The 16,968-nt window shown below is 30.7% G+C and overlaps 2 protein-coding genes and 1 long non-coding RNA gene across 3 annotated transcripts in view; 1 reads left to right on the top strand and 2 right to left on the bottom strand.

Annotated features, from left to right (window-relative positions):
• The window catches only part of LOC136797000 (uncharacterized), a 7,804-nt gene extending 3,568 nt beyond the window's left edge, over positions 1-4,236 (bottom strand). Inside the window, exons 1-2 of the long non-coding RNA XR_010844797.1 lie at positions 4,215-4,236; positions 1,448-1,495 (exon numbers count right to left, since the gene is read on the bottom strand). This is a non-coding gene — a long non-coding RNA (uncharacterized lncRNA). The remainder of the gene's footprint in view (positions 1-1,447; positions 1,496-4,214) is intronic.
• Positions 4,237-4,263: 27 nt separating this feature from the next.
• Hinfp (Histone H4 transcription factor) lies at positions 4,264-13,455 on the bottom strand. Its single transcript, XM_014421272.3, has 8 exons — positions 13,033-13,455; positions 12,816-12,955; positions 12,555-12,729; positions 9,697-9,849; positions 7,397-7,595; positions 7,186-7,312; positions 4,495-4,631; positions 4,264-4,411 (listed from the first exon to the last, which is right to left on the bottom strand). The coding sequence occupies exons 1-8, from the start codon at positions 13,220-13,222 to the stop codon at positions 4,264-4,266; spliced, it is 1,269 nt and encodes a 422-aa protein (XP_014276758.2). The 5' UTR covers positions 13,223-13,455.
• A 226-nt stretch (positions 13,456-13,681) lies between these two features.
• Positions 13,682-16,692, top strand: LOC106681113 (NADH dehydrogenase [ubiquinone] 1 beta subcomplex subunit 2, mitochondrial). The gene is made up of 3 exons (XM_014421273.3): positions 13,682-13,861; positions 13,937-14,060; positions 16,503-16,692. Exons 1-3 carry the CDS (start codon positions 13,761-13,763, stop codon positions 16,572-16,574), a joined length of 297 nt encoding a protein of 98 aa, XP_014276759.1. The 5' UTR covers positions 13,682-13,760; the 3' UTR covers positions 16,575-16,692.
• The last annotated feature ends 276 nt before the right edge of the window (positions 16,693-16,968 follow it).

The following is a 16,968-nucleotide window of genomic DNA, read 5'->3' on the forward strand; positions in this document are numbered from 1 at the left end:
AAAAAAAAAAAAAAAAAACCTATTGAACTTAAGTTGTAGAATTACAACTAATTATTTATATTTATTGCAATATATTTTTGTCGAGCAGGACTTATATATGTCACTTTCCAAGAAACGTAACGTGATGTAAGTACATTGACCGTCTTTGCATTGTATGATTCTTGTTCAAACCACTTCTGCACCATTACTTTAGATTATTTTATCGTTCATTTTACCCTTACAACCTTAAACCATGCACCATTAAAATTCTGCAAATGTATTTCAATAGTATACAATTTTTTAAGTAAGTTATTGCTAGCAGAGATGATTCATACATTCTGCGGTGGCAACCTCTTTGGATTATACATAACAGTGTCTGTTTACCTTGCCTAGTGTGTGCAGTGTATCTTTTTACCTTTCTTCTTTATTTACTTATCTAGCTATCTTCAGTTCTATTTTATTAACTGTATCTATTATCTTTATCATTTCACCTATCTGCATATCAATCCGTACATATTCACCTCTGCAAGTATCTCATCTTTTCTTTATACATATCTTTCTGTTTCTATAACCCACACTAGTACTAATATTAATTAAAACCAATAGTAACTTGTAATCACTAATAATATCTACCATTGTTATTTATTAATGTTCTTTTGTTAACTAGAGCTTTGTAGCTTAATTTTATTCTGTTTCATTCATTTTCTCATTAAATTTTTCTTCTATTGTTTTAGTATATTTTTATTTATCAAAGAAGTTTTCTGATTTTTTTTTTTTAAGTATTTTATCATTTATCATTTTCCTTGTAGTTTTCTATCTTTTATATTTTCTATTTTTATATTAAATATTGTTTTAGTTTATTCTATATTTTATCAACCATATAATAGTGCATGTTCACATTTTCTTATCTCTCTCTCTTTCACCTATTATTTTTTCTACATTGTCTCTTCCATTTGCAGAAATATTTAAATTTTATTTATATATATAAATAGTTGACCGTATAATTTAAAATATGAAGAAGATGGTCAGGGTTGCGGTCAAAAAAGAACCTACAAAACTATCGTCTTGAACAGCCCTGATGAAGCCCTGCAAAGTGGGGCGAAACCTCGGACAATAAATAGTTGAAAACTACTTTGTTCTTTTTTGCCCACAACGCTGACCATCTTCTTCATAATTTAAATTTTCTATTTCTATTTTTTTATCCTCTACCAATACAGTATTTAGAGCCCTAAATTAACTAAATAGTGTTAGGGTGGGTGTCTATAGTACAACCAGGCTGTGGCTCCAACAATATTTTTACTTAATTCCTCCATTTTAAAAATAAACAAATATAAATATATTTTAATATAATTGTGGTTAACTTCTTCAACACATGCAAAGGAAAAGAAATTTATAGAGTATTTTATGGAAATACATTCGGATAGCTACCATATTATGATAATAGAATAAAATATTAAAAGATGCTTACCTCGGCGGATAAAGGATCGTCCACATCTTCACTAGAATTGATAATGTACTGAAAATATAAACCAAAAAAGAATTAAAACATGTTCTATAAATATAAAGATTAAAAAGTAAGGATACCCATCTATTAATGCTTCAATTTACTATGCCCAAACATAAATTTGATAAAACAAAGTTTATTCCTTGATGTTTAAAATATATAATGTCAGTGAAAATTTTTAAATATGAGGAAATACATTTTCTTTTTTTCCATATCCTCCATTAATACAAAGCTTCCATACCTTGTGGTTTTTGGCCAAAAATTAAAGGGCATTTGTACTGCATCCACATATTTTGCTTATTTAGCATTATTTTAGAACTGCCAATAGATAAATATTTGTAGTGTATGTGTTTTAATTAATTAAAGGATTTCCCAACCTTCATATTTAGTAATTAACTCTAGTTTAAGATCATATATATTAAAATTCTATCAATTTGGTATAAATATTTTTTTTTTTAATCTTATCAATTAACTTTAGCAGATTATTTTTTACTTGAAACAGAACAAATATAAGTTTATAATGACATTATATGTTTGGTTAATTAAATTAACAAATATCTGATAAAAATTCTAGAAGGAAAAAAAAAAAAAAGTTGAATTTACATTTCATTTCTATCCATCTTCCTACCATCCTATTTCATTACTGCCCATTATGGGCAAAATTCTAGAAAAACTCTTATTAAAACGCCTCTATCCAATCCTTGACTCATATCATATTATTCCTGACCACCAGTTTGGATTTAGAACATACCATTCTACCATACAACAGTGTTATCGAGTGGTTGCTGTCATATCTTCCACATTGGAGCGCGGAATGTACTGCACTGGAGTCTTCCTCGATGTTGAACAGGCTTTTGATCGAGTCTGGCATCCAGGTCGGCTCTATAGACTTCGTCAATTCCTACCCCCTACATATTTCCTTTTAATCCATTCCTACCTCTCTGATAGAACCTCCTTTAAAGTAAATCATAAACTAGCCTACTCATCTCTTTTCTCATTCCGCCGATGTTTCTCAAGGTAGTATCTTAGGTCCCATTCTTTAAACGGTTTGTATAGCTGACATCCCAACCCACCCTAACAAGTCCTAACAACATATGCTGAAGACACATGTATACTGTCTGTAAACAACGACCCTACTAATGCATCACAAACACTACAGAAACACATAACATCCATTGAAGAGTAATGTCAAAACTGGAGAATCAAAATAAGTAAGGATACCCATCTATTAATGCTTCAATTTACTATCCCCAAACATAAATTTGATAAAACAAAGTTTATTCCTTGATGTTTAAAATATATAATGCCAGTGAAAATTTTTAAATATGAGGGAATACATTTTCTTTTTTTCCATATCCTCCATTAATACAAAGCTTCCATACCTTCAACAGCAAAAAAAGCAAAAAACAAATCTTGATCAGAACAACAATGTTCCAACTATATGAGTCATTATCTGAAGATTTGCAGATTTCACTAACTAAAATCTCAGTAATAATAAGTCATAATTTCGAGCTGCAAAAATCCATAACTACTTAGTGGCATAGTACCTTCACTAGAACACGGTACAGGGGCACCTTTAATTATGGTTTAGAAAAATGTTAAAATGAAGGAGTGAAGGAAAAATGTTAAAATGAAGGAGTGAAGGGAAAATGTCTACAATGTCGTACAGTTTTTATTTTATTTCTTTTTACTGACTGCAATAAATAATGAGATGTATTTTTTAATATAATCCGCATGTAATAACTAACTAGATCAGTTGGTGAATTAAGATAAACAATTGTAGATGAAAAACAAATTTTTAAAATGCCTTATCTAAGGGATATGGACTTTGTGATGGAGTGAAAAAACAATCTTTAATTTTATTTACTACTTATAAATCTATTTTGGTACCCTAGAAAGCAGAATCAAGAGATTTGAATGAACGATAAGCGGCCAAGGAAATGAGGTCTCTTAACTGCCACCTTATTTCCTTGGCCGCTTACCATCAAGCAGGTAGTCAAACCGCTCCACTTCCTATCTTGTTCATTATCTTTATTAGATCCTTTTTTCATCTCTAGTATGCCTGTATTTTTATAATTCTTTTTATCTATTGTTATTTTCATTTTCTTTAATTGTCTAAAACGTTTTGTAATTCTTATTTAATTTTAAGCTTCATTGTACAATTTTTTTAAAAAATTCTTAATTGATATTGTTCATTCAATTCTACCCCATTAAGTGTTAGTATCTTTTTTTCAGCCCTGTAACGTGGGGCGAAATGTTGTCTAACAATAAATAGCATTACAACTATTTGAGTTTTCCTTTGACCGTACCTGTTAATTCATCTTCCTATTATTTTTTAAATTAAAAGAGAGAATCTTAAATTGTATTTTTTGTAAATCTAATGCAAATGTACTAATCACCACTGTGAATTGAACCATCAATAAATATAACTGGTTCCTGTAACAGTTATAAATATATCAGGTAAATTGATATATCAATATTTTTTTTATGGCTTCATAGGTTGACAGCCCATTGTTCCTAGTGCTATACCCCAGGTGAGTTGCCTCTAACACGCTGATAGTCACCCATCTAAGTGATTACCAAAATGGACTATGCGTAACTTTATTATCCATAACCCACTCCGATATTTCTACTACAGTTTTTTTTTACTATACTAGAAGATGATTAGATTAATATACTGAATTGAAATGCCTTAAAAGTAATATGCGACTACTACTAAAATAATACTCACTGCATTTTCTATTTCATCTAATAAATCAATAGGATCTCGAATATCGCGGTCACATTGATTTATTAGATGAAATAGATAATGCACATGCTATTCTAAGTTCATTTTCTATTTCATCTAATTCTGACATTTCATTTACATCGATGCTTTCAAGCCTCACAGTCTGAAGGCGCCTGTATCCATCTCCATCAATTTTATATCTATAATATTGGAAATTATTAATTAAATACTTCAAAATCTATATAGATCACATGAACTATAATAAATTAATAAAATAATTTACAGAAATCTTGAATATCCAGGAGGCTTTTTTATATTGTGTTTTTTAAACAGGTGTTTAGTTAAAAATGCTCCTCTAGTAAATTTGCTTTCACATATATGGCAAACAAAGGGCCCGTACTGCCTTCCAGGCACATGTTTCTGAAATAACATTATTCCAATAAATAATAATATTAATATTATTAATCATATAATATTAGAATAATATTGCACATACAAATGAAAGTTTACAATTCACAAAAAATTATTTAAGCCCAGCTTCATATCATCAGACAACTGCCTAGTTTACTATGAAAGCTTCTACTATATGAGGGGTCAATAACCAGAATGGTTATCTCACACTGTGAAATTTGAGTAATTAATGATAAAATCAGGGACCAGGATGACAAACACAGGATCATATTTTCCCTGTTCCGTGAAACCTGATGGAAGCCATTATGTCCATATACCAAGACCTAAAAGGAATTGCCGACCTAAATGGACAAAGTTATGAAGATTTTAAGATTGCTAGGAGGATCAAACAAGATTATTGTCTCAACTCCTTGTTATTTATATTTTATGAGGACAAAATAGCAGTAATGAAGTATCAGAGAATGAAGAACTATGAAGAAAATGTCTGCTATTAGTACTAGGAAGAGCAAGTAATGTAGGATTTGTAAGAATACACGGAGATGTTCAACTGTACAGTAACGAAGAAGAAATAAAAGTAGTCCCGGATTTCACTTATCTCGGGACAGTAATGTTCTGAAAAAATGGATTCAGAAATCCAACACAGAATAAGTTAAGAAAACTCGGCCTACTACCAAATTTGCATTACTGATATTGGGAATCAAGAAGTAGGCAGAATCTCCACATCTTCAAGCCGGTGTGCTTGCCTCAACTCCTATATGGAGACGACAGCTTTCCTCTATTATTATTAAGAGATTAAGATTTACAATGAAAAGTTTAAATAACCAAGAAATACAAAAAGGTACAGACAATAAATGAATATTTATACTTATACTAGCTGTCCTGTTTAAATGGAAGATTCGATACAAGGGTGACCACCCACACTATAAGCATATGGCTAATTAGTAATGCCAGCACCCCATGTGGCCGAGATAACAAAAGACACTCGCTAGCGAGCTGTGACCGGAAGCAGTGGTGAAAGAGCCATCTTTTCTTCATTCTAATTTGATTTAAAACCATGAGTGAGTAGAGACATTTCAGAAATGCCCTCCAGCAGCTGAGGAGAGGGTACACAGAGGGATGTGGAGGAGAAGAGGCAAGAAGCATGAGTCATGTCATGTCATTCTATATATGATTCATACCATCACCATCTATCATCATCAATCCGCATATCTACAGTTTTCATAGAGCCCTAACCAAAATTAATTAGCACACCTTAACCATAAATATTTTGTTTCGGCCATAATAGTCTCTCTTGTTCAACCAACCTATAGATTGTAAATACAGTGCACTAACAATATTGAACTAGCCAGTCAGAAGTGAAGTAGCGCTTCGCCTAAGGATGAAGGCACACTTCATACACTAGCAAACACTTCGCTATTGCTATATTTAAGGATGTATATACATTAATTGAACACTACTGAAACTTTGATATCAATTAACATATTGATGAAATGATAAGACAGTAACTATGGTAACATAAATACTAACAGCTAAATTTGCTGTACTATCGTTAATACTGGTCCGATTTAGGTGATTTTTTCTTATTCTTTAAGATAATTCGATTATCTATGATATTATTGTGTGTATACTATATAAAATATAAATAGTTATTAACCCTGTGCTTCAATATAAGTACTATATTGAAACAGTTCAGATGGACTGACCTATCAAAGTGTGATAAAAGAGTTTTTAGAAGTGAAAGTTGATATTTGTTTTTAGCATCCCGAGAAACTCTGAAATATAAATTTTCTTAAAAATCAGAAAATAAAATTATTTAGCCCAAAATCGGCCTTTCATTTCTTTTGAAAAATAAAAAATTGAATTAAATTCAGCGTGACAACCGATCTACAACAAACTTGGTAGTGGTTTAGGGCTCTATAAACTGCACCAAAAAGCACAAACCAAATCTAATTAAACAATTTAGAACCGGAGATATAAAACAAAACATTTGAAAAGTTTTTATTTATTTGAAACTAATATTTTGGCCTTATAAGGGTTAATGCAGAAGAGTTATGAACGATTATATGAACAATGGCCATTTGGAGAAAAAAAAAATGCTTTAAATAAATCAAGGTGAAAAATTTCTAATTTTTAATTTCTTTGAAAAATAGTATTTAAGAGTTTGAGATGACACTAAAAATGAATATGATTTGCTTTTCCCTAAAAACAAAAAATTTTTTGACCAACTCAAAGACTCATTATGTTTTTATAATTTTTTGTACATACAATATAACTTAATAGAATCAGTAATTTTTTTCTCTTATTCTTCAGAAAAAGAAAAATCGATTGGCATACAATAACCATAAAAAAAAAAAAAATTAATTTTGTTAATAACTTTTTTATCAAAAAAAAATTGGGCCAGCCGATAATCTTCCTGGGACAGTCCTGAACAATTAGCAAAAAGCTCCATCACAATTGGATAAACGGTATAGCAGTGTATATGTATATGTATATGTATGAACAAACAAACATTAATTTTTCTATATTAGATTATTATAAATATTATTTATATAAATGGTTATACCTGTTCATAATGCCTCTTCAAGGCTAGCTGAGATGTAGTAGTATAACTGCATCCCGACTCCAAGCAGGACTGAAAGCCCTTAACATGGGACATTAAATGAATCTTCAGATCATGTTTGGATTTGCACCTGGAAAAGAAGTTAAAAATCTACATCACAATAAATATAATTTTAATTATAAAATAAAAGTTATACAATCAATCTTATAATTACTGGTAAGTACAAGATGAACATTTGAAGGATTTATAATCCAGATGTCTATTTCTTATGTGCTTGCAAACCAGTGAAGGTTTATTACAAGTCATATTACAAAATGGGCATTTGTAATGGTGTATATGCTGTCCCATGTGTTTTCTTAAAATCCTTTCGGTTGGATGCAGACTTAAACAATAGTCACACTGAAATGTATGTTCTGAAATCGAATAGAATACAATATAAGTATAAAGAATAATTAAAAATACAAAACTTGATAGCCTGTTACGAACAAGGATCAACCTAAAGGTACCTCTACATGTTTGCCAAACTATGACAATTTGTGCATATGCAAGCATGTGGAGGAGTTATTTGGATTGACTGATACAAGTTGGCCTGAATTTGTGGCCGTTGAGTGTCGGTTTTTGGCCAAAAATTAAAGGGCATTTGTACTGCATCCACATATTTTGCTTATTTAGCATTATTTTAGAACTGCCAATAGATAAATATTTGTAGTGTATGTGTTTTAATTAATTAAAGGATTTCCCAACCTTCATATTTAGTAATTAACTCTAGTTTAAGATCATATATATTAAAATTCTATCAATTTGGTATAAATATTTTTTTTTTTAATCTTATCAATTAACTTTAGCAGATTATTTTTTACTTGAAACAGAACAAATATAAGTTTATAATGACATTATATGTTTGGTTAATTAAATTAACAAATATCTGATAAAAATTCTAGAAGGAAAAAAAAAAAAAAGTTGAATTTACATTTCATTTCTATCCATCTTCCTACCATCCTATTTCATTACTGCCCATTATGGGCAAAATTCTAGAAAAACTCTTATTAAAACGCCTCTATCCAATCCTTGACTCATATCATATTATTCCTGACCACCAGTTTGGATTTAGAACATACCATTCTACCATACAACAGTGTTATCGAGTGGTTGCTGTCATATCTTCCACATTGGAGCGCGGAATGTACTGCACTGGAGTCTTCCTCGATGTTGAACAGGCTTTTGATCGAGTCTGGCATCCAGGTCGGCTCTATAGACTTCGTCAATTCCTACCCCCTACATATTTCCTTTTAATCCATTCCTACCTCTCTGATAGAACCTCCTTTAAAGTAAATCATAAACTAGCCTACTCATCTCTTTTCTCATTCCGCCGATGTTTCTCAAGGTAGTATCTTAGGTCCCATTCTTTAAACGGTTTGTATAGCTGACATCCCAACCCACCCTAACAAGTCCTAACAACATATGCTGAAGACACATGTATACTGTCTGTAAACAACGACCCTACTAATGCATCACAAACACTACAGAAACACATAACATCCATTGAAGAGTGATGTCAAAACTGGAGAATCAAAATAAATCCTGACAAATCCCACCAGATCACCTTTACTCTCCATCGTAAGCCTCTACCCTCCTATCCTACAGTATCCTTTTAAATACTCCACTAATGCCTGTTGAACAGATTCGATACTTAGGACTCCATCTTGAAAAGAGACTTACTTAGAATCCACATATAAAACTGAAACAATAAGAAACTGCTCGTAGATTTCAATTGCTACAACACCTACTTGACAAACACTCTAAACTTCCCATTCACTACAAAAAATTAATATACACTACGATAATCAGACCAATTTGAACATATGGAATTGAGCTCTGGGGCTCTACCAAACCATCAAATTCCTCCCAAAATCCTACGTAAAATCTTTGATGCTCCTTATTATGTTACAAATAAACTCATCCACAAAGACGTTAACATCCGATTCATTGCAGATTTGGCCCAAAACAGATGTGCGTCTTTTCATTCTAAACTCCTTACCCATCCTAACCCATTAATTCTTAATCTCTCATCCTTAACAATCCTTGATAATCCTCCGAGGCATCTGAAAAGAAGATGGCCACGGGACCTTCTAATTTAAATTAATGCTTGAAGTATCACCAATGGGTGGTTCCTTCCCAAGATTTTCAAGTGTAAATGAAACATACAACATATTTACTTATTGTATATATTAGTTGTACAGTTGTAAATCACATTAAATTCAAATTTCATTTTATTTTGCCTATCGTTGTTTTGTAACTTTTTATGATCAAAAAAGTGGAAATAGGATGCAATAAAAAAAAATCACAAGAACAAACAAGCCTGAGGATTTTTGGCAAGTAGCATTTATATAAATACAGATTAAAAATACTAGATTAATTGGTTTCAAAACATTGTCATTAAATAAAAAAAGAATAGCTTGAAAACAGTTTAATTTTAAACATTTAATAAACAACAAAATATAAAATTAAAATTACCTTCAAGTGGCTTTTGGGTCAAACAATGATCTGAAAATTTTGTCTTGTTGGCGAAAGTGTGCCCACAATTAGGACAAGCAACAAAATGCTCTTTGGTGTGAGTCTTAATGTGATCAGCCAGTCTGGCTCTTATCTGAAACGCTGATTCACAATCTGAAAAAAATTATTAATTTCATATGCCAATTCGAACGGGTTGATATTACAATGTTAACAATAAAAATTCTCTATTCTGTTGGTTACTTTTTTCTTTTTATATGTCTATCATATTGACAAAGGTTCGAAACATCATTGCTAAATTTGACACATCAAAAAATTACTAGATTTAAGCATATTGTTAATAAAACTTCGACTCATTGTCCATTTAAAGAAATATACAAAACTGAAACAGATAGTTCATTATTGAATGGTGCACATACATAAATAGTATTCTGCCATTCTTAATATTTTTGTACCCCTCTAATATATACTGATCCAAATACAACATATATAATCTAATATATACTGATCCAAATACAATATATATAATCTAATATATACGATCCAAATACAATATATATAATCTAATATATACGATCCAAATACAATATATATAATCTAATACATACGATCCAAAATCCTCTCCTTGTCTTTTGTTCTGTAGCCACTAGTCAATTCAGTTCTTTTGTATTGTTATCGTTGGTCGGTGCAGTCATCTCTACCATTAGTATAAGCCATACTATACTTCCTATGTATAAATTATTAAAGTAAATTCTTTTTTACTTGAAAACTTCCCATTTAATAATTATACCATTATGGTAAAATCACTTGTAACAAGACCACTTAGCCAAAACAGCTTGTCTCCCACTGATGTTATAAAAAATTATTATGTATAGGTCCAAGATAATGAGATTTCTTCGAGATTACCAAAATTTCTTAGGACATATCGCCAATAGTTGTTTAATTAGGTATTTTAACAAATTAATTTATCCATGTTTTATTTCCAGGCATGTCACAAACCAGTTTTACAGGGATCACCTCAACTTTACATTGATGAAATAAGATAAACTGGGGTAAGTGAAGTATTGGGTTTTCCATTCCAGTAGCAAGGAGGAAAACTCAGGATACATAGTTGGAGCAATCTAGTATAACTCTACAGCCAATGAAATGGAGAAAAAATTGTAGCAGGTTATTATTATATGAGTGACAGACCATGGAGGTCTAAGTCCTCATGCAATGTATTAGGAAATACATCGTGTGTTTCTTGACGTGGTACTTTCGTAGGGTGGGTTCGTCACTCCCACACCTATTTTTTGTGAGTGCCACTCATTGGCTAATGGGTCTCACAAATGCCTGGGGGAGAGGCTGTTAGTGAGTTTTGTATAATTTTATGCTTGTAAAAATCTCGGATGGGACTAGGCTCGAACTCACAACCTTTGGGTTGGTAGTCAGGCATGTTGCCACACAGCTAACGCTGGCCCCCCTATCACCAATGTGTTAGGACTCTTGAAATCTCATAGTACAAGAGCCCAAGAGAAGAAAAAAGGTAGTTATTTCACACCGATTTTTGATTACTTAAATGAAAATTATTTACAATTACTAGGCAAAATTAATGAGTCTGCCAAGTATTGTTTGGGGAATAAAAAATGGTGGTTGTAGCGGTTCAAAATAAGTTAAAAATTAAACTCACCAAGACTGCCAACCAATATTAAATAAAAAAGCCAGGTTCCGCTTTCCTGGGGGATCTTAAAATTTAAAGCTTTAAATGAAACTTTACAATTAGATAGTATTTCCTTCTATATCTATATCACTAAAATTGCTCGCGTTTCTACTGCTAACCATGTATTTTGTTTTATCCGTATTTATTTCAAGACCTAGTTCCTTACTGAAGTTTATTAACGTGGTTTCTTTGTCCTCACCCAATAATACCAAATCATCAGCATACCCAAGCAATTGTATTTTACCACCCAAAGCTAAACCCTTTCGATATTCATCACACTTTTAATGATGTATTCTAGTGCTAGATTAAATAAGATAGGTGATAAAGAATCACCTTGTTTTAAACCAGACTGGACCTGGAATCTCTCAGCATAATGATTACCGATTCGTGCCTTATTTAACGTTTCGGTCATGCACATCCGTACAAGATTAACTAACTTCTTTGGTATTCCCTGTTCAATCAGAATACAGCTTCTGGTGGTCGATAGAATCATAGGTCTTGTGGAAATCTATATCAAGCTGATGAACTCCCCTGTTGTATTCCAATTTTTTCTGCAAGATTTACCATAATGAAAAAATGATCAATAGTTGAACATTTCGTCTAAAACCACATTGGTAGTTTCCCATAATTTCTTCAGCGTATTCCATGATTTGACTAGTTAAGATTAGCATAAATATTTTATAACATACAGGAAGGAGTGAGATTTCTCGATGATTGACTACTTTATATAAATAAAATGTTTTGATTTTACATAAAGTTTTTTATTCTATAATTTGTTGCAAAAACTTTAAGAGTAGATTGATGCATTAGCAGAATTTTTTCTGCAGTGGCGTTAATATGTAAGTACCTAAATATCATAAAAACTATTACTCCTACTAAGATAAATGTTATAAATTACTTTATAGTATATTAAACTACATTTTACAGTATTTCTTCTTAACTATATGATGTAATGCAAATGTTTTACTGAGATATTTTTAAATGGTAAATGAGGAATAGCCTAAGTTACAATTTTTTCTATTGTAAGTCAACTTGAAGTAATTGGAATATAATGTAAGTGCCCTTTAAAAGGAACAGAAATGAATCATATTCATACCAAATACTTTAATTTTTAGAGCATGACTAATTTATAATTCAAAGAAAAATGGCAAATGTAACTTACCAGTCCATAAACATTTCATTAATTTTTTTTTGTCCATCACTTTAATATGATAATGAACATGATCAATAAATTCTTGAATTCCTACACTGGATATGTCACAATCATCCCATGAACAAATGTACGGATCATCACCAACATTATTAATAACATGGTGTTCAGAAGTAATAAGACATGGCTGCAGCAAAAATAATTAGTATTAATTAAAATTTTGATGAGGTTAAAAAAATATAAAACGTTGGGTAGTAAAAACGGTATATTTACAGGAAGTTCTAAAATTTCTGACACAGCTTTGCCCAAAGCTTTCAAACCAGACAAATACGCATGATATTTGATGTGTCTGACGATTTCTTTGGAATCTTTTGAATCATAACTACATGAAGACCAGAGACAGCTATAATATTCTGAAATAAATGAAATACTACTTTAAACTATAATTTCTAAACACTAAAATATAAACTAATAAACACTTGTAGAATACCTTCTTCACTTTCATCAACATTTATCTCTACATCACGGACATGTTTACTTATGTGCAAATAAAATTCATACTTGGATAAAGAATCACACTGACAGTCTTTCCAATCACACTTGACAGTATATTCAATGGCTTGTTTATCTAGCTTTACTTTTTTGATTTTATTCCCATCAGAACTTTCAGGAGGATCCATAATTTAAAATATCTCAAAGAAACAGTTTCCAAAATATAAGAGTAAAAAGAGTTACCTTATATAAATATAGAATTAAAACTTCAAATAATAAAAATAACTACATCACAGAATAATAATAAAATGTTTCTATTGGAAAAGGCTATTAACACAGGTCAATCTGTTATTTATCACTGAAACATAACAATTAAAAAAATCTAAGGTATTCAAAATAAATAAAGGAGCCAAGTTTCAAAACAATAATAAAGTAACCTACCCTTTATTACAGAAACGTTATCTAGCTATCAGTAAAACAAGTATTATTTAATTTGTTGTAAATATTACTCATTTAAATTTATTTTTTAATTATTATATTTTTAATTAAATAATATTTTTATATATTATTTTACTCATGATCTATATTTATATGGAAATAAGAATCAGGTGAATAAAATTTCAGAAAAATCTAGGATTGGTTGTAACCGAGTAAAGGTTTTTTTACTCTGAGAAGGTTCATTTATATAATTATCTAAGTTAATCTCGTCTCAGTAATTCTGTCAATATGTCCCTCTCCAGGGGCATTAATCTATTCAAAACGGTTAATAGTTTGAAGAAGCCAATATATGGACACTTAATGCAGCAGTCCAGGAATAGTGGTGGATTGTAAGTTTTAAAAGTTTATTTCTTATCAGCTTTCAACATTTTAAGTCACTAAAATAAAAATAAAATATTTTACAGGTACTCTTATCGTTGTGGTGCTTATCCTCCATCTAAATTATCAATTGTTGGAGCTAATGTGCTACAAGGCTTCATGTGGTGGTGGGTTTTGTGGCACTTATGGCATGAATCCGATCATATTACTGTAAGGACATAAATTATGGATCATAATAATTCATTTTTCAAGTTTTAAGCTGTTATTGTTGATTGTTATTTTCTATAGGTTTAGGGTCATTCTTACTGATAGTTGGTAAATTACAAGAAGCTGTAAGAATGAAAGTGGATAACGTAAATGAAACTTACATTGCATCTTTTGTATTTTATGTAAACTGTTAGTCCTTAGGCTGCTTCAATATTTTTTCTTGTTGATGTGAAGCCATGTATAAATATTTATTTTTAACAAACATGCATAAATAGTATCCCATTTGTACCAGTTGTGGATTATAAAACTAGGTAAATAACTTACATTTTAAACTAAATAATGCAAGTTCTCATGAAGATCAATATGTTCCATTTTTGTGATTAGAAAGTTGCTTGCCTGAAGTTACCAGTGTGTGTCTATCCTTGTGTCTATCTGACACAATAAACAGATTTGTTGGAAGATCGTTGATTGACGGTGTGTAATATATAAAATGAAGATGGTCGGGGTGAGGTCAAAAGAACTCAAATAGTAATAAAACTATGAACTAATTTTTCTCCGCACCTTATAGAGCTTCATCAGGGCTTAAAAAAACAATACAAAAACTAAAATAATAATGTTTAAATAAATAGTTTAATTTTTATCCATTTTAGTGTCAACACATTTTATTTTCTTTTGATAATGATTGTTGTGATAAAGTTTTAACAAATAGTCACTGTGATAAATGAATTTTAATTTTGTTTTTAATGTGGAAATTGACTAATGAACAAATTAGGACACTCACCCTACTTAATGGAGGTAGGCACAAGAATAAGCTGCAGGCGGCTGCGAAGAATCAACAGAAAAAAGGAATGGGGGATTGGCAGTTGACAAATGCATTAAATTTGAAAGGAAAAAGATGTGAAATAATGTTGAAGTAAAGATATTCCAAATTCCCCCACTCCTCGATCCTGTTGGTTCTTCGGATTCGCCTGCAGCTTCTTCTTGTGTTTACCTCCATTCAGTAGGGTGTTATTTTCTGTTTTATTCTTATTTTCTATCCTTTAGTGTGTATTGTATTTTTTTATATTTCTTTTTTATTTGTTATTATTTTATTCACATTCTCTTTTCTGATACCTTTTTGTAATTCTTGTTTAGTTATATTTTTCACTGTATATCTTCATTTTTTAAAATTTAATTTGTTTATTTTTATATAAATTTTCATGTAATCATATTTAGCCACACTTTAGTGTACTTTTATATCATGTTATATATTCTCTTAGCTTCAAATCCAAAATTAAAATGCAATAGTGCTCAATTCATTTATTTTGTTTTGGGAATGCCTCATCCCTTCCCTTCCTTCCTCCCTTTAGCGTCTATAATTTAATATTTTTTCTTAAATAATCCTTTCTACAACTATCCTTTTTTTTCTCTCTCTCTCTCTTTTTATTTACATCTGCACCTGTCAAATACTAGATTGACAGTCAACAGACGTCTGACTGTTTAATTGATTAAAAAATGGTATGTAAGGAAAGAGTAAGAAGAGCAACCAGCGGTATCTTTTCCCTGGTTTTTCTTACTTTCTCAGGTTAGCAGATCGCTCATCTACATTCTTTTTAGTCTCCTCCTTGTATTCTCAAGCATGAGAGTTGTGGTGTCTCAGTAATTTTTCATAAAAATATTTGTTGTAAGTTTGTATGTATTTAGTGACTGTTAAAATTTTTAAATCTGTGTGTAAAGTATTGTTGTTTTAGCTTCATAGCGTTATAGATTGGAAAGATTGTTTGATGTTAGTCTGTTTAACTAATCCATAAATTTGCCATGCATAGATCATAGATCCAGACAGGTTTTAGAAAGTATGATTCTATGCTTAATTTTTGTCTTGTTTTTAATTTGGGGTTTCATCTGAGTAGTGAGCTAATTAGATTTAGATTTACAATTATATCTAATCATTTAATAGAAAACTTTCGAACAAAAAAGTTTTTAACATAATTTTGTTTTCTTACCTAATCTGCCCCAGTATTGTTGGGTGAGTAACGAATTTTTAAATATATGAGGAGACCTTATAAAAATGATTCACCAATGTAAATCTTTCCACATGTGCATTAAAGTTAATAAATATTGTGTCCATGTTTTTTTAATGTGTCCTTCATTTCAACTGTTTGGAATTAAATTTAAAACAAAAATTACATCATATGCTGAAGAGAAGGAAGGCAGTATCACCGAACTACCCAAGATAAAAATAAATTTAAGTAGTATTGTTTCAATTTTTATCCTGAAGGCAGGATAGGATGAAGAAAAAAAAATAATATTATTTAAGCTTGTACCGTTTTTTGATTATATTTTATTTTATCATATGTTGTGTCATGTCATACTGGGTTCTTTTCTTAAATAATTTATTGTACTGGGTGTGAACTTTTAAACATATTTGATTATATAATTAACAATTTTCATTTTATCTTGTTTTAGGGAGAATTTCCATGGCCAGATACTTCAAAATATACTGATGAAGAGCTTGGAATTCCACCCGATGACGAATGAGGTTTCAAGCAGAATTCGATAGATTTTTCTGGTTGATGTAGTTTGTAATTGTTTTAAATTGTGAAAATTGTTATATATTTATGTTTATTAAAGTAATAATAAAATATTGTTTTTTTATTGATAAATATTTGTTTTAAAAAAAACGTAAATTTTTAGTAAAATTAAGGATTCAGAATTAGATCCCAGTGCCATCTGTCGCTCAGATGGTTGGGCGAAGGTCTGTCAGTCTGAGATTGGCGGGCAGCACCGGTTCGAATTCGGCCTGGAGGATTGACTTTTTCATTTACTCAGGGTCACACAAAATGAAAAACTTGACCCACACCATGGTTAGAATAGGTTGGTCACCTATAGATAACTAGGCAAACATCACCTTCGCTGTGGATTGCCTTATATA

This window comes from Halyomorpha halys, unplaced genomic scaffold, assembly GCF_000696795.3.
Source record: "Halyomorpha halys isolate HHAL.00 unplaced genomic scaffold, Hhal_1.1 Scaffold309.1, whole genome shotgun sequence".
NCBI classification, from domain to species: domain Eukaryota; kingdom Metazoa; phylum Arthropoda; class Insecta; order Hemiptera; family Pentatomidae; genus Halyomorpha; species Halyomorpha halys.